We start from the raw sequence: 25,123 nt of genomic DNA, 5'->3' as shown, positions 1-25,123 counted from the left end.
TAATTGAGCCATAAGTGCAATTCCAGTTATGGCACTTTCCATCTATGGTTATATACTTTAGGGGAGGCTTTGTGCAGGTTTTGGCTTGTTTTTATTAGCCACATTTTTCATTTTGCAACGACTGAAATAGCTAAAAGGGGGCCATAATGGAAATGCCTGTTGTAACACGATTTGTTCCATGCCACTGTGGTTCTTAATGTCAAGACTCCCAGAAACATAAAAAATAGAGATGACAGACATATAATTCTACAAATTATTTAAGTTTTCTTGTTTTTTTTAAAAAAGTATATGGAAGCCACACTAGATTCACTACTGGCAGAGGAAACAAAAGAGAGACCAAAAGGCTTTGGAACAGCCTTCACCAACGTCGTACCATCTAGAAGTTTTGAACTAAAAACCCCATCAGCCCCAACTAGCACAAGAAGTGCAGCTGCAGCACAGATTCAATAAAGGAAGGAGATGGACCTGGTGCAACCTGCCTTCCAAAGCTTTTGACAGCTGCCCTAACACCGTCCCACCACCCACAAGTTGTTGTTTAGTCATTTAGTCATGTCTGACTCTTCGTGACCCCATGGACCAGAGCATGCCAGGCACTCCTGTCTTCCACTGCCTCCCACAGTTTGGTCAAGCTCATGCTGGTAGCTTCGGGACCACTGTCCAACCATCTCATCCTCTGTCATCCCCTTCTCCTTGTGCCCTCCATCTTTCCCAACATCAGGGTCTTTTCTAGGGAGTCTTCTCTTCTCATGAGGTGGCCATAGTATTGGAGCCTCAGCTTCACGATCTGTCCTTCTAGTGAGCACTCAGGGCTGATTTCCTTCAGAATGGATCGGTTTGACCTTCTTGCAGTCCATGGGACTCTCAAGAGTCTCTTCCAGCACCATAATTCAAAACCATCAATTCTTCGGTGATCAGCTTTCTTTATGGTCCAGCTCTCACTTCCATACATCACTACTGGGAAGACCATAACTTTAACTATACGGACCTTTGTTGGCAAGGTGATGTCTCTGCTTTTTAAGATGCTGCTGTTTGTAGAACGCCATAAAAGAAAAGTAGTTCCCAAAGGTGCACTCAGTAGGGCCTCAAATTTCAAGAGTGTTGTGTGCAACTCCAAAATCTGGTGCCCTTTGCCTCTTGCACTCCATGCTAAATCGTAGTTGTGGTGTCCCTGAGGCTCTGCGCCCAGTGCACCTGAACTGGTCGCACTCCCCTAAATCCACTTCTGGCACACTCTTCCATTGTCTCCCAAGACAAACAGATGCCAACCAGAACCAGAGGAGTCTTTTTCTGAAGGCCCTCCTCCAACAGCAGCAATTTAAGCAAGTACTTGCGTCACTTAAGGAGGGGGGGGGGGACACATGGGAAAAGGTCAAAGCTGTAGAAATTACAGCAGAAATTCCAGAATTTCAGAGTTCAAAGAACTGCCTGCAGAAAACTTCAGTTTGCTTTAGATTTCCTGAGTGGCTTGGCAAGAACACGCACGTGTCTTCAACTGGCCCTTGGTAGAGAAATAATCTGCTTGCTTAGGCATTATTATCCCTTCCCACATTCCACGAATGATTCCTGCACTGATTTGTTTAGGGATGTGCAGAGGGAAAGCACCAGAAAAAGAAGAAAAAATGACACAAAAGGGGCCAACTGAAGTTCAGGAAGGGGTTGGGATTTATATGCTACGATTTATTTATTTTATTTATTAAATCATTTCTATACCATTGCTCCTAAACAATATCGCAGTGCATTGGAACAATCACCCATTAAACTATACAATAAAAACATATTAGAATTAAATTAATTTCAAATCGCCCAACCATTGTGAAGTTTTTTTAATGGCCTGCATAATAAGCCAGGCAGAACAGAAAGGTTTTCAGCATAATATAATGTGCTATACTACAGCATATTTAAGCAGAGGTTGGGTGGGAATCTGTCATGGGTGCTTTAGCTGAGATTCCTGCATTGACCCTTTGGAGTCCCTTTCCAGCTCCACAATTCTATGGTTCTATGAATACGGTATGTAATAAGCACCTATGAACTGCCCTGCTGGATCAGGCCAATGGCCCATATACTAACAACATCCTTTTCTCACAATAGCCAACCAGATGCCCATGGGAAGTCTGCAAGCAGGACTTGAGTTCAAGAACCCTCTTCATGTATCTGTGGGGTTGTTATTTTTTTGTCTGTTTGTAAGTTGCTCTGGATTCCCCTGGGCAAGATAAGGTGACTGACAAATTCAATAATCAACAACAATAATTCACTCCTGCAGTTTCCAGAACTTGGAATTTAGAAGCATACTGCCTCAGACAGTGGAGACAGAGCATAGACCTTGTGGCTGGTAGGATAGCCCCATCATCTTGAATTTGTGCATCACGGTTTCTGGTGAGACCAAGAACAGCATATAATTTGGCATTCCTGCTGGGTTTAAGGAGGTGCAGATGGTTCCTCCGCACAGGGCGCCGAGCCAAGAGGACGCAAAATAATAACAAGAAGAAGACTTATATTTATACAGGTGCCTATTGAGAAGATATATTTTTTTTCAAAAAATTGTACCAAGAGCAGTTATTGTGAAAATCAGAACTATTTAGGAAAGGGGCGCCATATTTTGACGCCCTATAATCCCAGTCTGTCCCTGTTGCCCTATCTAATATATATAGAGAGAGTTCTTAAGGGGGGGGGGGGATACATTGGGGATGGGAGGATGCTTGGCTTGGTGCCCTTTATTCCAAGCCTGGTGCCTACTAGTGCCGAGGCTGCGGCCGGCCTTGGTCTCCTCCGCGCCGCTCGCTCCTCCAGGCACGTGTCTCCTTCTCCTTGGCGCTCCGCGAGCTCGGCGGGCGCCGCTCCAGCGACTATTTACCCGCCCCGAGCGGGGAGAAGGCGGCGCCTCCGCCCTCCTCCTCAGCTTCTTCTTTTTGGGTCTGAGGCGCTTCTGCGAGCGAAGGGGCGGCCGAGCGAGCCCTTTGCCCCCTCTGCCCTCGGCGCTGCGTCCGAGTCGTCCTCCGAGCGCGTTGAGGGCTCGTCCTCTCCCTTCCCTGCCCAACCCGAGAAGGCGGCTGCTGCCTCTCGCCTTCCCCGTCTCTCCCTCGGCTAAGGGGCCCTCAGGGCACGGCGGCGGGAGCTGCCGAAGCGCCAAGGCGCACCGCGACGCGCGCGCTTCGCCAGACCCTCGCAGCGCACGGCTGCGAGAGCCCGCGTGAGCCCTCACCGCCCGCCCGCCCGCCCGCCGAGGGCCATGGCCGGGCGCGAGCCCCGGAGCTGCCGCCGCCGCTTCCTCGCCGCCAGGAGCCCGCGCCTGTCCTGAGCGCAGCAGCGCCGAGGAAGGGAAGCATGGCGCGGGCTCCTCCGCTCCTCCTCGCGCTGCTCCACGCGCTGCCGGGGCTGCTGTGGGGCCACCCGCAGTGCCTGGACTTCAAGCCGCCCTTCAAGCCGCCGCGCCCGCTCCACTTCTGCGTGCAGTACTCGGACTTCGGCTGCTGCGACGCCGAGCGCGACGCTTCCCTGCTGGAGCGCTATTACCGAGTGGCCGAGAACTTCGACCAGGCCGCCTACGCCGCCTGCGCCAGCCACCTGCAGAACCTCTTGTGTCAGGTGAGCCCGGCGGGGCCACGCGGCCCGCCCCTTTCCTCCCACCCGCACCCCCCCCCCCAAGTCCTAGTGAGCGGGGCCTAGTGTGGGACCTGGGAGTCCAGGGTTCAAATCCGCACTCAGCCCTGAAGCTTTATTGGGTGACTTCGGGCCAATCGCTCCCTTTCAGCCTGACCTACCTCACAGGGATGTTGTGAGGATAAAATGGAGCAGGGGGAGAGAAGGATGTACTCCTTGCAGGGCAGCTGGGATATAAACGCAAGGAATAATGTGCCAAGCGTCGTCCCCTGTTATCACCTAGAGCAGTCACGCTGGGATAAATAAATGGACAGCGCTGCCCTGTCTTGTTGGCACTGCAGCCTAAGCTGCAGCTGGAGTCTTCCATTAGGGTTTCTCAAACTTGGGTCTCCAGCTGTATTTGGACTACAATTCCCACCATACCTGACTTTAGGCCATGCTGATGGGAGTTGCAGTCTATCCATGTCTGCAGGGTCAGTGGTTCCCCATCCGTAGAGTTGATGGACAAGGCAGCTTCCTATAATCCTTTCATCCACTGCCAGTCCACTGTAAGGGTATGCAAGGGCTGTCCTGCTTTGTGAAATAGCACTTCCATTAGATACTCTTCCTCACAAACAGATAGGCCCATCTTTCAACATTCTGCATATTTAGGTAGATGGGATAGATGCTCCACTTTCCCATATGTGTTTGCACCCAGTTCATCTTTATGAAGTATAACCTACACTCTGCTTTTACCCTAGAGGCGAATGTCAAAGTTATCTTCATTGCAACCAGCTGTGGTCCTCCTTACAGGATTTTGCTAGGCTGGTGAAGGACACACACAGATGATGCTGTTTCCCTACTGTTAGACATCATATCCCTCTCTGTCCATGCACCTTCTCCAACAAAGTGAATGATCTGAGGGTCTGTCTGCCCCCCCCCCCCGTGAGTTAGCCCTCCTTTCAAAATCTTCTAGGCAAAATAAGAAGCTCTTTGCAAAGTAAGAAGCTCTTTGCTCTTCATAATACCATGCAGCCTCCTTGTCTTGCTTGCAAAACTTGCTGGACCAAACACATGCTGGTAACATAGATTAATATCAGGACTCTGTGTGTTCTTAAGCCATGAGCTTTCCTCCAGCACCAGGTGCATTGGACAGGTCTCAATGAACGGGCTGTATAATTCTCATTTCTACAGGATATGCTTTGCCAAGCGATTCTCTTTGCTTGCTTTGTCCATTCTGTGCTCAGTCCATGTTCCAGGGGATGGTAACAACACCTGAAAACCCCAATACATGAAAGGCATTGCAGAGATTTGCTTGATTGTCAATACTTTTCTGAAGCTATTCCTGTACTCTTCCCATAGTAGAATGTGTACTAGGTAAGTGTCTGCCAAAAAGAGGAGAGAATACTGGCCTTGTATATTTTCATTCTATGAATCTTTTGGCAAAATGCCACGAGTGGACTTCAAATGTGTTAGCTTCTTTTCATATCTGCAACATGACAACTGGTATTGTCCTATTGAGTCACAGAGCTGCATAGTGGAAAGGGACCTAAAGGCTATTTAGAATCATAGAATTGTAGAGATGGAAGGGAGCCTGAGAATCATCTAGACCAATCCCCTAGAATGCAGGAATATGCAACTATCCCATCAAACTTGCAACCTTGGTGTTATCAGCACCATGCTTTAACCAACTGAGCTAATTGAACTCTTAGTTTATCCTAGGCAGGAACAAATGATTCAGAAGACATTGTTAAATGTTTATATTAATTCATCATATTTTATTATTTCGTAATGAAACAGGAGGAATTTTCTCCAAAGAAAACACAGGCATGTTGGCATATGATTCTGTGTTGGGCACTGGATCTCTCCCTCGTCATTTAGAGAAAGCTAACATGTTGTCTGCACTGGCCATGAAAGTTGCATAACTTAGGGCATTTCCAGGCTGTCACTAGTTTTAAGCGGTATTCAGATCACTGGCAAATTCAGGCCGTGCAATTTGTAGTTGTTTGGGAGGTCTTGCCCAACACATTCACTTCCCTAAAAGTTTGAACTGTTTGCGATAAGGAAAGTGATGGGAAAATGCATCAAGTGAGATAACCTTTACTTGATGCAATATCTAACCTTTCCAGAAATAAATAAGTATGCATGCTCACTAAATATCATTTAACCTCCCATCATAGGTTACGGCCATTGTTTTGTTCCTTATCTTGTGTGTCAAAAAACTGCATCGTCCACAGCTCTTAAATCCCATACACGCCACTTGTTTTTATGCTATAGCAGATGAATAATTTACAGGAATCCATTAGACTGATTTAGGCCCTGCTTCTCAGACACACAGATGGTAATTTTCCTCAAAATGTATTCATTAGTCACATTATTTTGACAAGTGTCTCTGTGTATGAAAGTGAATACTCCAAATTCCAGCTCTTCCTATATTTAGTTGTGGTTTATTATATGACATTGTTTCTCTTCCGGGAATAGAATGAAATGTTGATCGCATTGCCATATCTATTCCATCTGCAATAGCCGAAAGGAACAGTCTATCTGCACCGCTGGCAATAGCCCTCAAATAGACTGTCAAAGCCTTATGTTTTTGCACCTGTGATATTTTACGTTCCTGGAAAGATGGGGAAAATGAACCTCCTAAAGGGAGTTAAAGGGATTACACTGGTACAAAAAGATCTCTGACCCTCCTAGGTTGCAAGCTTATCTTGCTTTACTAAAGAGTAGAATCATAGAGTTGGAAGATACCCCGAGGATAATCTAGTCCAGGCATAGGCAAATTTGGCCCTCCAGATGTTTTGAGACTACAATTCCTATCATCCCTGACCACTGGTCCTGTTAGCTAGGGATTATGGGAGTTGTTGTCCCAAAACATCTGGAGGACCGAGTTTGCCTATGCCTGATTTAGTCCAACCCTGCTGCAATGCAGGAATCTCAGCCGAAGCATCCATGACAGATGACCAGCCAACCTCTGCCTAAAAACCTCCAAGGTAGGAGAGTCCACAACCTCCTGATGGAGCAAGTCCCAATGAACTCAGTGGAATGCACTAGATGTCATGGTTAATCCAGTAAATATCTCAGGGCACTGGTTCACATGTGCATGTTCGTCGCCTAGATTGATGACCTGCATGTCTGAATGCCACAGCTATAGAAGTTTCACATCATTTCAGCCATGTTGCTTTTTCAGTGGAGGCTGTTGATAAATTCATCTGTGAGTTTATTTTTTTATTTAAGACATTTATATGCCTCTTAATTGTTTGCGTTTCTAAGCAGCGTACGTAAGAACAACCCACAGAAAACTGGACAATAAAACAAATAAAGGTTTATAATAAAACTGAACGCTACCTTAAAATGCTTGCTGGAACAAGAAAGTCTTAGTCAAGTTCCTGAAGTTCAGCAAGTAAGGGTGCCTTTCTGATCTCAGTTGTGTACACGCATGTGTGGATCAGCCTTTTCTTAAAACAAGCTTGCACATTAAGGAAATAAACCCTTATCCATGGAAAATAATGTTAACATTTGTTACTGCTTACTGGTTATTTTTCCTTGATGCTTTCAACTGGTCCAGGGCAAAATCAGATACATCCTTATTTTATCCTTACAGAAACCAGCACCCACCTCCAAATGCCCTTAATTCCCAAGTGGGAGGGTAATACCTAAGTCATATTCAAAGTAGTTCCACTGAAATAAATGGGTCTACTCTAAATGTGACTAATGTTGACTATCACCCAGAGTAAAGATTTCATTTGTTACATAAAGTGTTGATGGCCATGAAACCTCTCCTGGGCTGCAGTCCTGAGCACAGTGAGTTCTTCCTACACTGGCTAAATAAAAAGTCCTACAATGCTCTTGTTCTGTTCCCATCCATTCATTGAGACTTATGGAATAACACGTTCTGATGGATTGATTTCTTATTCATGTTCATGACCCTTCAGCTCAGTTAATCTTGAGTGCAGGATTGCAGCCTTGGGAAGCAATCAAGGCATTGTCGAAGAGTGGCAAGGGATGGCAAGAAACACAGAAGGGTCTGCTTGATGAAAGCTTATTTATGATACACAGAGAAAAGGCTTTGATTTAAGGAATAAGTGCCAGAATGGAGAACATGTATTTATGTGCAAGCACGCTGAAATGAGGTCTATTGTTCTGCAAAGATGGGATGATTCAGAGAGAATTGTGTGTGGAGCTGTGTGTATCAGATGACTCAGCTACATTCCCCACTTCCTAACGTTCTTCTTTTCTAAAGGTCAAGTGGTGGAGAATGATGGTTACTAGCGGTAGAGTTTACTTAAGAGCTGGTAGGGACCCTGAGGGTCAACTTGTCCAACCCCCCCTGCAGTGTAGGAATCTCAACTAAAGCACTCACAGCAGATGGCCATTCAACCTCTGCTTAACTCTATAAAGGAAAGTCCAGCACCTTCTGAGGGAGTCCATTGTTGAACAGCTCTTACTGTCAGAAATTTTGAAAACAAATATATATGACAGAGGAACATTGTTGTTGTTTAGTCGTGTCCGACTCTTCGTGACCCCATGGACCAGAGCATGCCGGGCACTCCTGTCTTCCACTGCCTCCCGCAGTTTGGTCAAACTCATGCTGGTAGCTTCGAGAACACTGTTCAGCCATCTCGTCCTCTGTCGTCCCCTTCTCCTTGTGCCCTCAATCTTTCCCAACATCAGGGTCTTTTCCAGGGAGTCTTCTCTTCTCATGAGGTGGCCAAAGTATTGGAGTCTCAGCTTCACGATCTGTCCTTCCAGTGAGCACTCAGGGCTGATTTCCTTAAGAATGGATCGGTTTGTTCTTCTTGCAGTCCATGGGACTCTCAAGAGTCTCCTCCAGCACCATAATTCAAAAGCATCAATTCTTCGGGGATCAGCCTTCTTTATGGTCCAGCTCTCACTTCCATACATCACTACTGGGAAAACCATAACTTTAACTTTACGGACCTTTGTTGGCAGACAGAGGAACATGGGAGGCTGCTTTACATCAACATCTACATGTTGAGTTACATCTTACGCAGCTTTGTGTTTAACTCAGCATTGTTTTTGCTGACTTTGCATCAGGGTTTCAGGCAGGGAACCTTCCCAGCCCCACCTGGGGACCAAACTGATAGATGACATATTTCGGTTACAAATCCCAATGGATCCATTTCCCCCAATTTAATGAATTATGTAAAGGGAAGTACTGCAACTACATATTGGACCCAAATGGTATATATTCCACAAGCAGCCAGAATTTTATATTGGGGATGGGGTGGGGATCACTGTATACCGAAACATTTTGTTGCAGGATTCCTTTGTGCTCAACAAAATGCAACTTTCCCTGCATGCGTTATGTACCAATATGGTTAAACTATTAGCAAAGAAGACGGAGATTATTGTTTGGATTTCCCATAGTACTGTAGTTTGCAGATGGGGACTGATAGTAATAGTACTCATATAAAAAGAAATTACAGCAGTTTTCTAAGAAGTTTTGCTGGAGCTGCCAAGCTGATATCATAGATAAACAAATCACACTACAACAAGAGCAAGCAGTTCCTTGAATCCAGCTGGTTCGGTTAATTTCTTAAGGGAAAATAAAATCTGAGACAGATCACAGCTGCTTAAATGCATAGAACATTTTAGCCAACGAGGCGAACGTTTTACATCACAGTGAATCACATTTCCTAATCCTAATCACAGTGTGGGGTCTCTTGACCCATGTCGATCCAGGCAGCGGGGCTCTTAATTTATTTAAGTGAATCAAACCCTGTTAGTTCTATGAGTTGGGGTTTTTTAACTACTTTTTTTTTGTATGTAAGGGAATTTTACATCTTGTCCTCAGCTGGCCCAGCTGCATGTGAAATTCAGCCAACAATATGACTAAGAGCACCAAATTAAAGTCAGCAAACCAGATGCAATTCTTCAATTGGTTGATTGTAAGGACAGATGTTCCACAGCAGGCACTGCATGCATTTATTTTTTTTTACTTTAGGGTTCAGTATTCAGATGATGGCTTTGCAATTGTGAATACTTGAGTAAAGCAATTACTTCATCAAGGCAAAAAAAAAAGAAAAAGCATGTGATTTAATATTGTGTGCAAATTTCAGCATCTACCTTCTTTTAAAAAAGTTTTAAACTCTGTTGCCTGTTAGAATAGGCTTTAACTGATGTTGGAGATATCCAGTGAAAGCTCAGCAGGGCTTTTTATATTCAGAAATCAGTTTTTCAGAAGTTACTATTTCAGAATAGCTTCTTACAGCTTCTCAAGTGTAATGAAAACAGAATAAATGACTGAAAATAGGCAGGCAGATGTAAATTTGCATGCTGCATACAAATTGCAGAATTTCTGCTTTACGTAGTGAGGAATGTGCTATGTATAATAATAATAATAATAATAATAATAATAATAATAATAATAATAAATTTATACCCCGCTCATCTCTCAGTGTGTGTGTGCCCTGCTTTGCACACAGCACTAATCCAAACCATGGTTTAGCACAGACAAACCATAAGCTGTAACCAGCGACTAACTTACAGTCTATAGTTTGTCAAGGACAGCTAAACCATGAGTGCAAAACTACCGGGGAGGAAGGAAGTGGCCATTGTCTCCTCTCAGGAGTCTACACATTTGCTCATTTATGCTAAGCCATGGTTTGGTTTAGTGTTATGTGTGAACAAGGGCAGTGTGGTGTGTACGTGCAGCAGATACATCACCCCAGCTAAGAATGCTGGTTTTGAAAGTAATAGGACATATGCAATGCCTCTTACCTTGGTTCAGCTTGGCATGGTAATGCCTTGCATATTTTTTTAAGCTGTCTTCTTGAACCATGTCTGTAGGTCCTTTTTCTTTTGAGGATTTGCTGTTTGTGTTCCACACATACTCTAAAACATTACCCCTGGTGTAAGATCTAAGTTGCATTGTGGACTCAGGATCCTCTTAAGCAGGCTTCCTCAAACTTGGCCCTCTAGATGTTTTGAGACTACAATTCCCATCATCCCTGACCACTGGTCCTGCTAGCTAGGGATCATGGGAGTTGTAGGCCAAAAAACATCTAGAGGGTCGAGTTTGAGGAAGTCTGCTCTTAAGGTTGTTTTGTATCTTATAGTCCTGTCTTAAAGCAAAACCAACAAGGTTCCTGTGCAGACCTACCATTGGATCTGAATAAGTTCAGACAATACGTTATGCACATTCCTGGGTACCAGAAGCAAGAGTTTTCCTCTGGCTGCAAGGAGATCTTGTGGGAACTGGCAATTATCAAACTCCCCGGTGCAGACAGTTTGGAGTTGCTGGCTGAATTGCAACTGAATAAATAAGAGATTTAAGGACATGCTATCTTAGGTTTTTCCTCATAGGAGAAAGTGAAATCAATACAGCTGTTGCCTTAAAACCCAGATCAGCTCTGTCCTGAAACCAATTGCAAGAAAATACTAGATTATCCCCACATGGCATGGAGATATTCCACTGAATCTTGGTGTATGGTAAAGCAATCATTGAGTCAGTTTCTCTCTAAATGCCTTCTGTTTGTCTCTTTGTGGCGAGACAGATGACTAACATTCTCACATTTTGCTGTGTGCTAAACTCCCCAAGTTTCAGCTGCAGTTGCAGAAAAATAAAAGCAGCTTAATGCCCACATCTATATCTTTTTGCTTCTCAGTGCAGAAATATGAGTTGATGTGCAACAAGCCATTCTCTTCCTGAAGTTGCAGCACACTAATAAGACCTTTTGGTTCTTGTTCAACATACTAAAATGTTATAAAATCAACATAGCTGCAGCTTTAGAACATTTAAAGTATCTTGAACTTTGGGATCTTAACAATATTTAAATAACGGCTTTACTCGTGATCAGTAAACTGGTCTCCAGACATCCAAAGTGCAGAGCTAATCTTGACATATGAAGCTGTCCTGTACCATTTTGAATCATCTAACCCAGTATTATTTCCAGAAAACATCCCCAATAGCTTCAGGAGAGAAGCTTTAAATTGATGCCAATCAAAGCCCCCTCCCCCCCCCCCGGTGTCAATAGCAGCTTGCAGTGGGGAGCAATTTCCTTTGGGATCACACTGGGAGTGGCGGGGGGAGAGATAGTTAAAACCCCACTTTCCTATGGTTTTGATTGCTTCCCTGCATGGCTGTTAGTTGTGGGGGTGGGGACTCTAGACATGTTAAGGTTGGGTTTCCCCAAACTTGAGTCTGCAGCTGTTTTTGGACTACAGTTCCCATCATCCCTGACCACTGGTCCTGCTAGCTAGGGATGATGGGAATTGTAGTCCCAAAACAACTGGAGACACAAATTTGGGAAACCCTGTGTTAATGCATTCATGCATTTAATATCACATCTAGTTTGGCCTTTAGTGAGCCAAAGCAGAGTGTCCTATTTGGGCTAGTGATACAATGAATAGAAACAACTGACACGGGCTTCTCCCTTTACCTGCAGGAATGCTCCCCCTATGCTGCTCACCTATATGATGCTGAGGACCCTTCCACTCCAGAGAGAACTGTGCCAGGACTATGCAAAGATTACTGCGTACAAGTGTGGCAAACCTGCAGGGCCATGTTCCGTTACCTTACCCCAGATGAAGAGTTACTGTCCCTGGAAGACAACATGGCAAAGTTCTGTCGTTATTTGTCCCTCGACGACACCGACTACTGCTTCCCCCACCTCCTGGTCAATAACAATCTCAATCAAAACCTTGGGGTAGTGGTTGCTGATTCAGAAGGATGCCTACAGCTGTGCCTAGCTGAGGTTGCCAACGGGCTTAGGAATCCAGTGGCCATGGTGCATGCAAACGACGGAACGCACAGGTTCTTCATTGCTGAGCAAGTTGGCTTAGTCTGGACCTACCTCCCAGATCGGTCACGGCTTGAAAAACCATTTCTGAACATCAGTGAAGCTGTACTGACCTCACCTTGGGAAGGAGATGAGAGAGGTTTTCTAGGTATAGTCTTCCATCCTAAATTCAAATTTAATGGTAAAGTGTATGTCTACTATTCACTTGAAGTGCAGTATGAAGAGAGAATCCGAATCAGTGAGTTCAGAATTTCTCCTGATGACATGAACTCTGTGGACCATGGTTCTGAAAGGTATTGTATGCACCTTTATCTGTCACATTTATTTAAGATGCTGGAGGGCAAACATGCACATCTAAGGATTGTTGGCTGTGTATACATTAGCGGCTTAAAACACAGCAAGTGCTATCCCACCCCATCCCTGCGTGCTGTGTTTCAAGTCACATGTACATGTTGCTGTACATGCTAGGGAGGAAACAGGGATGTATTCACTCAATGTACAGTAAAGTGGTACCTCGGTTTAAGAACAGTCCAGTTTAAGAACAATTTGGTTTACAAACTCCGCAAAACCGGAAATAGTGTCCCGGTTTGAGAACTTTACCTTGGTCTAAGAACGGAATCTGAACGGTGGAAGGTCACCGGCGGTGGGAGGCCACATTAGGGAAAGCGTGCCTTGGTTTAAGAATGGTTTTGGTTTAAGAATGGACTTCCGGAATGGATTAAGTTCATAAACCGAGGTACCACCTAACATGTTTGGTTTCCCCAGTCCTGCAACCCCCCATAACTCCTATTCATGAAGCTGTCATCTGGGCATGAGCGATGGCTGTTTCAAATGTACACATCTCAGATTAACCGCAGTTTCCGTTTTCAAATCAGATGGAAACTGGTTACAGGGAAAATGCATTTACAAAGCAGTCGTTTTCAAGAAAATGCAGGCTAGATACGGATTTCAAGTGAACATGGCTTTGAACGCCAGTCGTGGGAGCACATTGGAGTTGGAGCAAATGGCAATGTGCACACAGTCTAATAGCAACACATTCTGTTACCTGCATCTTAGCATGCTTCCATTGCAGACAGAAAGCTGAAGTCTGATGCATGGGTAGACCAAGCCACTCAGAGTAGGGAAGTGCGAAAAAGTGTCATATAGACAAAATGCAGCTTGTGTCTTTGATGCTTCCTGGCTGCTTCTGGAATACACTGCTCCCCCAGTCTGAGGAAGCCCACAAACTTAAAAAGGTAAAATGGTTTTTCCGAAGATCCCTTCATTGGCCATCACCACAACTGAAGATGGGCATTGGCTAAGATTGACATGAGTCAGAGGGCCAAGAAAATGTAGTGGCTAAATAGATTCTACTCTACTAAACTCCATACTAGAGTCTGTAAATGAGTGTTCCCTCCTGAGAATTTTCATTTTCTGCAGCATGTGGTTCATCTGGCTTGGTTTCAGACATCTGGGCGTGTTTACTAAACTGTTCTGTGTCTACAGACACCTATGGCTCCAGTGCCTTTTGCTTTTGGCACGCAATGCTTTGGATAATGACTGTTTAGCTGCAGAAGAATTAGTACGGAGCGGCTCAGTGGCTTTGTCCTAGATCAGAGATAGGGAACCTGTGACCCTCCAGCTGTTCAACTGCTCTATCAGCCCCAGAAAGCATGGCCTGTGGTCAAGGGTGATGGGAACTGTAGTCCATCATCTGGAGGGCAACAGGCCACCCATCCCTGGTCAAGATGACTTTCATTCCCTTTATAGCCTTAAGATTGCATGAACAGTGCTTTAAGTGTTCTCAAGGGGCCGAAAAGTTTTGCAGAGCTGTCCATAGGAAATAATATTTAGAATTCAGATAAATCCCCTTCAGTTTTAGCCACCAGCTGAAAGATGTTCTTGTTGCGTTGCACATTGGCATGTATATATCCCTGTGCTTCTCATTTCCCTTCTTCACTGCACATTTGCACTGAAATTTGCTGCAATTCCCGCTTAGTTTGTGAAGAGCAAAGTTGCTGCTCAAAAGGCAGGGGTGATAGCATTGTGATGTATGTGTGAGAACTCAGGTATGTTTTATTCCCTCCCATGACTTTGCTGCCAGGACTCGAGCCCACTGTGGTGATTGACTCCAGTGACCTGGCGGCGTTAGGTCTGTTCTGTCTGTGCTTCATGACTCTGCCTGCCTGATGGAAGGGACTGCAAGGGAAGCCATCCACAACACCCAAGGGCGCCTCTTTTCACCAGTAGGACAGGACAGTTGACAATCTCTACTCTCCTAAAATCTTCCTGGTCTGGTTTGCTCACCAATATGAGATTCTCTTGTGCGTTTAGGGCTACCTTTGTCAGATGAAAATAGGGAGGCAAGCCCCCTCCTCCCGCTAGGGCTGCATGGTGAATATATTGGCTTGGGTGCTAAGATAAGTTAATAAAGTTCATGCAATGAAATATTCCCACAACGTATTTCCCCCTGTAACTACCTGAGCCCTGCAAAAGCCTCTTGGTTTGTAGGGTGGGGGCAGGGTTTTTATTTGGCCAGAACTAAGAAGTTCTGGCACTTCTTAGGTGGACGCCAATGCCATTCTAAGAGAATGAGCGAGGTGTTCATGGTGAGTTCCAGGACCTCTTTTTCTGGGAAAAATAGCACTGGTGGGGAGGTGTCTACCTGGGGGAGGTAAAGGTAAAAGGTGGCGCTGTGGTCTAAACCACTGAGCCTCTTGGGCTTGCCGGTCAGAAGGTCGGTGGTTCGATTCCCTGCGACAGGGTGAGCTCCTGTTGCTCTGTCCCAGCTCCTGCCAGCCTAGCAGTTCAAAAGCACACCACTGCAAGTAGATAAATAGGTACTGCTGCAGCAGGAAGGTAAATGGCACTTCCGTGTGCTCTGGTTTCTGTCACGATGTTCCATTAAGCCAGAAGTGGCTTAGTCATGCTGGCCACATGACCCGGAAAGCTGTCTGTGGACAAACACCGGCTTCCTCATCCTGAAAGCAAGATGAGTACCACAACCCCATAGTTGCCTTTAACTGGACTTAACCATCCAGGGGTCCTTTACCTTTACCTTTTTTTACCTGAGGGAGGTATGGAAGAGTTGCTCGTCAAGGTTGGAACTGCCAAAAATCAGGTGATTTCTGTAGTGGCAGAAAGGACATTTTCCTTTCTAGTGGATAGGGCAGTGGGACTTAAGAGCCTTATGCTCTTAAGGCCAAACACTAGGGCCCTCAGCAGAAAACAGGAGAAGTTGGATAATGGGGTCAGTTGGCCTGGAGCCAAGGTGTGGCATAGCTAGGTGAGTAGCAACAGACCAGGTTTCCTTAGGTTGAACAGGAAACAGCGATTCAAATGGCAAAGCTAGTTGTGCAAAGCAGGTTGATGCAAATAGATGTGCAACTGTGGCCGTTTATTAGCATGTCTTTGGAAAGCAAGTAGGAAAAGATAACGTCAGGTGGCCTTCATTTTGTTTTTCATTGAACTGTCTGGGCTCTTGGAACACAGGAGAACAGTTCCAGCTGGACTGCCTTTTGTTTGGTTGTACTTTGGGCGTCTCCAGACATTTAGCTCGACGTGAGGTCATCATGACAAAACAGCAGTGAGGAAGGGTGGAAAGCAACACCAGCCCACTTTAATCAGTGCAGGTAGAAGTGGGTCTTTAAGTGGATTTGTGCCTTGGCCAGCAAATATTTTTGTGTGTGTGTGTGTGTGTGCGTGCCTGTGGGTGGGTGGACAGAATGAGAGGGGACACGATAACAAAATATTAAGATGGCACATGGAATGGAGAAACTGGAGAGAGATAAGAACTCAGGGCCATCCAGTGAGGCTGACTGTTGGGAAGATTCAGAACAGAGAAAGGAAGCACTTCTTCAATCAGTGCATAGTTAAATTATGATTCTATGGATGGCTTTAAAAGAGGATTCGACAGTTTTCATGGAGGAGAAGGCTATCAGTAGCTACTACCCATGAGGACTGTGTTCATCCTCTGCTATCAGAGGCAGTTCGTCTCTTTTGAGTACTGGCTTTTGGGTACCATAAGCAAGGAGAGTATTGCTTAGGTCCGGATTGTGGGCTTCCAAGAATGCATCTGGTCAGCCACAGTTGAGAACAGGATATTGGACTAGATGGGCTTTTGGCCTGATCCAGCAAGATTCTTCTTATGTCCTTAAAGACCACAATGGTTGCTCTCACTCTCAATGTTAGCAGAAGTATTGTGTCCAGATCAAGGGAAGTAATAGTGCTGCTCTATTCTGCCTTGGTCAGACCACACCTGGAGTACTTTGTTTTAAGAAGGATATGAACAAGCTGGAATGTGTTCAGAGGAAGGTGACCAAGGGTCTGGAAACCAGGCCTTATGAGGAACTGTTGAAGGAACTGGGTATGTTTAGCCTGGAAAACAGGAGACTGAGAGGAGATATGATAGCTATTTTAAATATCACAAGGGCTGTCACAGGGAGAGGGAACAAGCTTGTTTTCTCCTGCTCTGAAGGGTAGGACACAAACCAGTGGGCTTCAAATTACAAGAAAGGAGATTCCAACTAAACAGAAGAACTTTCTGACAGTAAAAGCATTTCAGCAGTGGAACAGACTCACTCAGGAGGTTGTGGACTCTCCTTCCTTGGAGGTTTTTAAGCAGAGGTTGGATGGCCATCTGTAATGGATGCTTTAGTTGAGATTTCTGTATTGCAGGGGGTTGGAGGAGATGACCCTCAGGGATCTCTTACAACTCTACAATGCTATGACTCTAAGACCTGTTTCTAGTGCTAATTGAATGTGGTTATCTACCCCTTTTATGTATGTCCTTCAGATAGGAACTACAGGCTTATCCTGAAAGCATGGCTCACTGTGTGTTTTGCCTTTACTTTAAAATTCAGACAGCATTTCCTTCGGATTCCCTACTAAGCATTTATTCATCTTGCTCCATTATATATATAAAACCACTTCGGAGATTTGTGAGGCATATTGTATACAGTGTTGTATTCTTGCTAAGGCATCTCTGTGGTGTGTGTGTGTGTGTGCTGGTTCAACTCAAGAGCTGAAATGCTTTGAAGATGAAGAACGTCTGGGGGAAGGGTGGGAACAAAAGGATCTTGGCTTTATCTTCATAAATTCAAGTGTTAACACTTTGCCTCATGCAGTTTTGCTTTTGTGGTTTGTGGAATACAGTTTCCATACTTTTACGTTCTGCCTTAAAAAAAAAAGTAAACCTTTTTCATGGAACACAAATTGATTCATGAACTTAAGATGGGGAAAGTGGGAAACAGAAAGCAACCAAAATGGACAGATTCACCCATCCTTAACATATTAAATGAATCCAAGCCAATCTAACCAACAGTTATAATGCCTTACAAATGCTATACTCTGGTTTGAACAAAGTAAAAAAGAAAAAAAGCCACCTTCTTTTGATAGGATCTGTAAGGAATTGCGACGTTGTCAAGGATGGTCTGGCTGTGTCCTTCAGGTGCTCATGGACTCCAGCTCCAATCAGCTCCAGCCATCATGGTTGGTGGTCAAGGGTGATGTGAGTCGCTGTCCAACAGCAGCTGGAGAGTCAAGGTTCCCCAGTCCTGCTTTGTGTCTTCAGTCAAAGCAAAACCAAACACCTTTGCACTTTTTATTGACAAGTTCAAAAGATGAGTTGGACGGCACATATATGCATTCAGTTCATTAACATTTTATTCAGAGTTTCACACAGCCATGTGCCTATTTATTGATACATATTCATAGATATGTGGGACGCAGGTGGCGCTGTGGGTTAAACCACAGAGCCTAGGACTTGCCGATCAGAAGGTCGGTGGTTCAAATCCCCGTGACAGGGTGAGCTCCCGTTGCTCAGTCCCTGCTCCTGCCAACCTAGCAGCTCGAAAGCACATCAAAGTGCAAGTAGATAAATAGGTACTGCTCCTGCAGGAAGGTAAACGGCGTTTCCGTGTGCTGCTCTGGTTTGCCAGAAGCGGCTTAGTCATGCTGGCCACATGACTCGGAAGCTCCCTCGGCCAATAAAGCGAGATGAGTGCTGCAACCCTAGGTCCAGTCACAACTGGACCTAATGGTCAGGGGTCCCTTTACCATTACCTTATTCATAGATATGCAAAAAATACACACCCATTACAAAGTATCTTTTTATAATATGCTAAGATAAAACAGCTACTTAGTCTTGAAAAGAACAAAGTCAGAAAGAAGAAAAGACAAGAAAAAGAGAGACTCAAAAAAAGAGAAAGGGGAAAGAAGCGGGGGTGGGGGGACTACAGAAAGATAGAAAAGAGTAAAACGACTTTTGGCTCACTGTCTTGCAACTACATATAATATTCATTCCTTAAAATCCAACCATTATATCTTCTATAAACCAGTATTTTTTTCCAATCTTCAAATCCTGATATTACAAGTCCATTTTCTGTTTCACACACACACAAAAAGTCCATAACAAGTTTCCAATCCTTAACAAATGTCAACAGACTGCATTTTGTTGTAGCGTTCGTCTGTATTGCTAATGTTTTGCTGCTATGATTATTTCTCTCTCTTTTCTCTGCAGGGTAATTCTCGAGATAGATGAACCTGCTTCCAATCATAATGGAGGCGAGTTGTTGTTTGGAGATGATGGTTATCTTTACATCTTCACTGGAGATGGGGGAATGGCCGGTGATCCTTTTGGATTGTTTGGAAATGCTCAAAACAAGTAGGAGTCCGTCAGACATGATATTATTTGGGAATGGGGCAGGCAGGCAGCACTCTGTTGATTTTATGTAGAAGTCAGATTAGTTTCAGCAGTAGTGCATACTCTTATTGCTTTTCTTGTGCTCAGGTTGCATGCTGGGGCTACTCAGTGCAATAATGCAACCTTCCCCAACCTGATGCCCTCTGGATGGTCTGGACTACAACTCCTATCATCCCTGACCATTGGCTATGCAGACTGGGACTGATGGGACTTGTAGTCCAGAACATCCAGAGGGCATCAGCTTGGAGAAGGCTGGCATGATGGCATGCTCTTATGGAGCAGATTTTGTGTATTTTGTGATCTGACAAATTTCTGCCTAATTTGCCAACTTTTGTATAATTAGTGCAAAAAAAAAAGAAAGAGGTACCCTTGGTTCCAAATGCAAAAGGGCTAGCTCTTTGCCAGTATTTGTCACCAGCAACCTAATGTTGTACAGAGCATATTGTCCACCATAAGTTTCAGAGCTTTGAATATGGCACATTAAATATGACTGATTCAGGCACAAGTCTATTCCTCACCTGTAAGGAATCAGTATTTCAGCGTGGCAGCACCTGCCTTCCAGAACTCCTGCTAACTTTTTAAAATGTTTACAGTGCTTCTTCAGATAATCTACAAAAAGAGCCCATTCTTTTTAAAATTTATTTTCCTCTTGGTGTCTGATCTTCCCAGTCATTCTCGCCATTTTGGCATAGTCCATTAATTTCCTCATCCATCCTTCTTTCGATGGGGTTCTTCCTTCCTTCCAGCCCTGGGCATTTAACATTGCGTGGACAGGCGGAGCCCTCAGATCCCGCGCGGTCCCCCCATCATGTGGAATAATGACTCAAGACAACGTGCTATGGGATTAAATTGGCCACAACTTTATTAAATTTCAAATGTGGGTAGACCTTGGCTCAGGCATTGGGCATTCTCCCTCCCCAGTCCCCAGCCGGGGACCTAGGGAGCATCAGGGTTATCCAGTGTGTGTGAGGGGGATGGGCCGGCTCTGGAGAACATATGTTCAAGCAGAGATAGCCGCCCCCGTAACGCCGCCGCCGCAGGGGAGAACAATGACGACCTTTCGGCGTACGGTCAAAGCCTCCCTTCAGAAAACCCCTTTAACGGGGAACCCTGGTATCGCCGCCGCAAAGAGGAAGATGGACAAAAGGATTCCGCCCAGCAGCGCCCGCATACCTGTGAAGAAAAGTTAACCTGCAAAACCTGTGAGGAAAAATTAACCTGCAAAATAATACATTAACTGAGGGTGGGTAGGGTGGGAGAAGCTCGAGCCAAGTGAGAATTCCCAGGTAAGATCCTCCCTCCTTTGTGTGGGCAGGTAATCCCTCCCCTACCTGGCCTGATCTCCTTGGCAACTCTTCCCCCAGGTGGGATTGGACAACTGACTGAGGTAGGCGGAGACCTCCAGGTATCCCACCTGAGGGAAGGCAAAGCCAAGCCTATGCTGTTGGAGCCGCTCCAGATCTAGGGGCTACACGCGTCCACGCAAAGGGCGCCCCCCGTTTTAAGCGGGGAGCGGTCATTATCGCCGCTGTCATCACATACATAAATAGGACCTTTTTCTCTTTTGGAATTTCTTCTCCTCTTATGCCTAATAAAAAAAGCCTCTGGTTTTTTAATACAGGTTATTTTAAACATTTTTTAAGAATTCATTGTATATCATTTCCCAATATGATTTTGCTAATTTACAGGTCCACCACATATGGAAAAATGTACCTTCATTATTTTTACATTTCCAACACAAATTTGACATTTTTGGTACATTTTTGCAAGTCTTGTAGGAGTTAAATACCATCTATACATCATTTTCATATATTTCTCCTTTAGTGAACAGCATGCGGTAAATAAATCCTAAATCAACCTTCCATAACTTTCCCCATGCCCTAAATTGTATATTATGCCCCACATCTTTTGCCCAATGTATCATTACCGATTTCACTTCTTCATCTTTTGTCTCCCACTCCAACAACATTTTATATACTTTTGACAGAACCTTTTCATTACTTTCCAACAGACCTTTTTGTAATGGAGCAAATCAGTAAACAAATGTTTTATATTTTCTTCAGTTTCAACTGATTTTCCTCCTCTATCTTCCACTTTCTATAAGTTAACCAACCTCTTTCCATATTTAATTTTTTGACCGCTAACACTTCTAGTGGTGAAATCCACCATGGGGTCTTATTTTCCAGTAAATTCTTCTATTTGTCCCATATATGATATAATGATTTTCTTACAATATGATTCAAAAAGCTGAATTTGCTGTTTTCCAAAACTGAGCTTGCTTTTCTGGTAGCTTGATACCCACTTCAGTCAGCAGCCAAGGAAGATTTTAAAGAAATCATTAAAGCCACTAGTTTAAATATGTCACACGGATGACCGCAGAAGGGCATATCCTTGGGAAGCATTCTCAATAGCCCCTTTGAAATAAGATGGTCTTGCTCCAAGTTCTGGTGTGTGAATGTCCAGAATAAACAGTCTCAGCTTGGTAGTCTCACTAGAAAGCCCAGTGATGGCACAGGCAGTCCGCTGAGCAAAATGAATGTTGCCCTTTTGCCAGTCATTTCCCCAATTTTTAGGGTTTCTGCGAGGAAGAATGCATTCCAAACCACCTATTATTTACATAAGTAGAAGGGTTTAACAATATCTTCTCACCTGGTATGGCTTGTGAGGAAGAAAGACATGCATGCTTATTAATTCACCTTTCCAGTGAATTTAGTAGAAAACTTGGGTGAGTAGCAGAACACATTAAAATACATTCAGGAAGCACACAATTCAAATGGGATCAAAACAGACAAAAACACAGTCAGCTGAAAATACATTTGCACACATTACCCAGCCCATCTCAGAGACCAGCCATTGCTTAATGAAACGCTTAATTCATTTACCAAATCACTTCTGGTTATTTAATATGCCGTAGCACTTCCGTGCAAAATCTTCAAAAACATCTGTTTGAACTCCTAATAAAATTTATATGCGCTGTTAGCCTCCCTGCTTATGGAAACCTTGCTGCTGCGTTCATGTATTGCAATAATCTAATGGAAGGGGAAGTTTTAACAGAATGTTATTTTGGTGTTTTGCCCTTTGACAGGTCAACGCTGTTAGGCAAAGTTCTCCGGATCAATGTGGACAACAACGACCATGGGCCTCTTTACAGAATCCCACCGGACAATCCTTTCATTAACGAGCCGAAAGCCCGGCCAGAAGTCTATGCTTATGGGGCGAGGAATATGTGGCGCTGCTCTTTCGACAGAGGTGACCCCTACACAAAGGAAGGGAAAGGCCGGCTTTTCTGCGGCGACGTGGGGCAGAATAAATTCGAAGAAATCGACATAGTTGAGAAAGGGAAAAATTACGGCTGGAGAGCAAGAGAAGGGTTTAGCTGCTACGACAAAAAACTGTGCACCAATTCCTCATTAGGTGAGTATGGCTTCTGAGTAATTGAATTGGACAGTAAATTGCTTTGGTGATTTTGGCAATTTGGATTGCCCAATTGGAAGCACGCATTTTGGGCTCATGACTCATCAGGCTTCATGCAGCTAGATCACTAGCTATATATATATATTGGGAGGGATGCTCCTGGGACATCAAGAGGATGGATATGTCACAAACCTTTGGTATTATTATTATTTCAATTTATATACTGCCCTTTATCAAAAGATCCCAGGGCGGTGAACAACACTAAAAACACATTTTAGAACATCAATGTTAAAAACATAATAAAAAGCATACTGGCAGACAGCCTTATAATAAAATAGTCAGTATAATAACAGTCCTTTCCCCCACACTTTCACAGGCCTTAGACTAATTAATAGCCATAGACCTGGGTAAAGAGGAATGGTTTTGCCTGCCGCCTAAAGGCATGTAATGATCGTGCCAAGACAGTCTCATGGGGAGAGCAGTTCACAATCAGGGAGCCACCACAGGAAAGGCCGTTCGCTTGTTGCCACCCTTCAAACCTCTCTGGGATGGGAAACAGACAGAAGGAAACAAAGAGAAACATCGTTCTACCCATTGTTCTACCCAGACACTGAGGTCCAGCTCCAAGGGCCTTCTGGCGGTTCCCTCACTCCGAGAAGCCAAGTTACAGGGAACCAGGCAGAGGGCCTTCTCGGTAGTGACGTCCTCCCACCAGATGTCAAAGAGAACAACAACAACTACCAGACTTTTAGAAGACATCTTGTCAGGGAACTGACATCAGAGCGAGAGGCGGAGGCAGGGCTCCAGAGCGATGCCGGAGAGGGGACCAGCAGGGGGGAAGGAATTCAGCGCAACACCAGTAGAGAAGGGAGGGAGATGGAGGAATTGGAGACTGGTCTCCAAGACCCTGCATCAGAGACTAGTGGAGAGAGCGCTGGCACACCCCTGCCTTCCCCTTACTTGCGCAGACGAGTTCCGCGCAGGGAAAGTAGGAGGAGACTTAGCATCAAACAGCTCTTATGCTGGAAAAGGTTCAAGAAACGCCCACTGACAGATTCTGCAAGCGACTGACCGGCCACGGAGTGTGTGCTGTCAGCCAAGGCATGGTGACCCAGGCAGTCGGACACAACTAGCAGGCAACTTACGCACAAGTAACCCCTTACCACCATTACACATCTGAAGGCAGCCCTGTTTAGGAAAGCTTTTAATGTTTGATGTATTACGGTATTTTAATAATTTGTTGGAAGCCGCCCAGAATGGCTGGGGAAGCCCAGCCAGATGGGCGGGGTATAGTAATAAATTATTATTATTATTATAAGGGCGTCAGATGGCAAGCACAGGGACCAGGTCAGTTCTTATGGGAAGAGGCAGACCTTAAGGAATTGAGGCACTGAGCTGTTTAAGGCTTTATAGGTCAAAACCAAGCATTTATATTGGGCCTGGAAACTAACCGAAAGCCAGTGCAGTTGTGCCAGGATTGATGTTGATATGCTCAAACTGTCTTGTTCTGGTGAGCAATCTGGCCACTGGTAGGCTCTGTTCAGGCTTGAAGAGTCACAAGCCGCAGACCTAGCTTCAGACTTTCCAGTCACAATTTCAAGCCAGGAGGATAGGAACTGAATTGCAGAATGTGCTGAAGCAGGCTTGCTGCTCTTCAGATTATACAGCGAGTGAGAAGTGGAAAAGGAATCTGAGCTGCAGTTCCGTTTCTGCTGTTCCGCTTCTTAGCCAGCTATGTTGCTAATGATGCCCTAGTGTGCCAGATTTTCAGAGTGGTTGCATTAGGGACTCGACAAATATGTGGAAAAGACAAATTTAGCTTTGCTGTCCAGACTATTACTTAATGAAAATCCCACAGAGGCATACATGTTACCGGCTTCTGTGTTCTGTTTTTCCCCTAGGAAATGCATTTATTTATTTTTTACCATAAGGGATAAATATGCAGGAGTCCCAAGCCTAAACCTATGTATTTGGAAGTAAGCCTCGTTGATTTCACTGGAACTTGATTCCAGAATGCTTACAATCACAGTCTAGTTAGAGCAATAAAAACCTAGTTTCTAAACTCTTAATCCAATGCACAGATTAGTCATTCTGTTTGTTGTTTTTAAAAAGCTACCTTGTCCTTTATAAAATTCCATCACTGCTGCTTAGAAAACAAGCTAGCTTCTTAAATTTTGAGCCAGGTCAGTAGAGAAGGGTTGTGAAATCTAGACTTCAGATCAGTTGGCCAGCATGCAAGTCTAGACTTCAGACTAGAGTGTCATCTGAACTAAATTGGCTAACTGGATCTGAGCAAAAGGGATGAATGTCAGCACGGGTCTGTATCCCGATGACTGACACTCATAAGCAGTATTGCAGTTTGTTTCTCCTTTTAATTGTCATCAGATTGAAATAATAAATCAGATGATGCAATAAGTGAAGAAGCCATTATGAGCTCAGACATCATGTGCAATTAGGCTGGTATTCTTTCATCAGGTTATCCTCCCCTTCTTGTTGGAGGAAGCAGAATGATCCAACATGGTGCCCTTCCCCTGTGAAAAATTGTTTGTAGACGCTCCTGTGACTTATTTATGGAAGCCAAGAGGCCTGGGGCAGACTTCAAATTTGTGTGTGTATCAGTTTATAATACAGGGAACTCCCGGTTAGGATCGTCTGGACGCCACGTGATTGTGCACATGCGCATAGT

At 44.6% G+C, this 25,123-nt stretch overlaps 1 protein-coding gene across 2 annotated transcripts in view; it reads left to right on the top strand.

The window, feature by feature from the left end:
- The first annotated feature begins 2,666 nt into the window (after nucleotides 1-2,666).
- HHIPL1 (HHIP like 1) overlaps nucleotides 2,667-25,123 on the top strand; it is a 33,031-nt gene continuing 10,574 nt past the window's right edge. The window contains exons 1-5 of one of the 2 annotated variants that reach the window (XM_083733129.1): nucleotides 2,667-3,097; nucleotides 3,157-3,582; nucleotides 11,988-12,634; nucleotides 18,841-18,984; nucleotides 22,109-22,437. In XM_083733129.1, the coding sequence (XP_083589255.1) occupies nucleotides 3,322-3,582; nucleotides 11,988-12,634; nucleotides 18,841-18,984; nucleotides 22,109-22,437 (1,381 nt within the window). In that variant the 5' untranslated portion in view covers nucleotides 2,667-3,097; nucleotides 3,157-3,321. Of the gene's footprint in view, nucleotides 3,583-11,987; nucleotides 12,635-18,840; nucleotides 18,985-22,108; nucleotides 22,438-25,123 lie in introns of both variants that reach the window. The other variant, XM_083733128.1, reaches the window with a different exon arrangement.

The sequence above is a fragment of the Podarcis gaigeae genome (genome assembly GCF_964106915.1).
Source record: "Podarcis gaigeae genome assembly, chromosome: 1".
NCBI classification, from domain to species: Eukaryota; Metazoa; Chordata; class Lepidosauria; order Squamata; family Lacertidae; genus Podarcis; species Podarcis gaigeae.
This window is presented reverse-complemented; position numbering and strand designations above follow the sequence as displayed.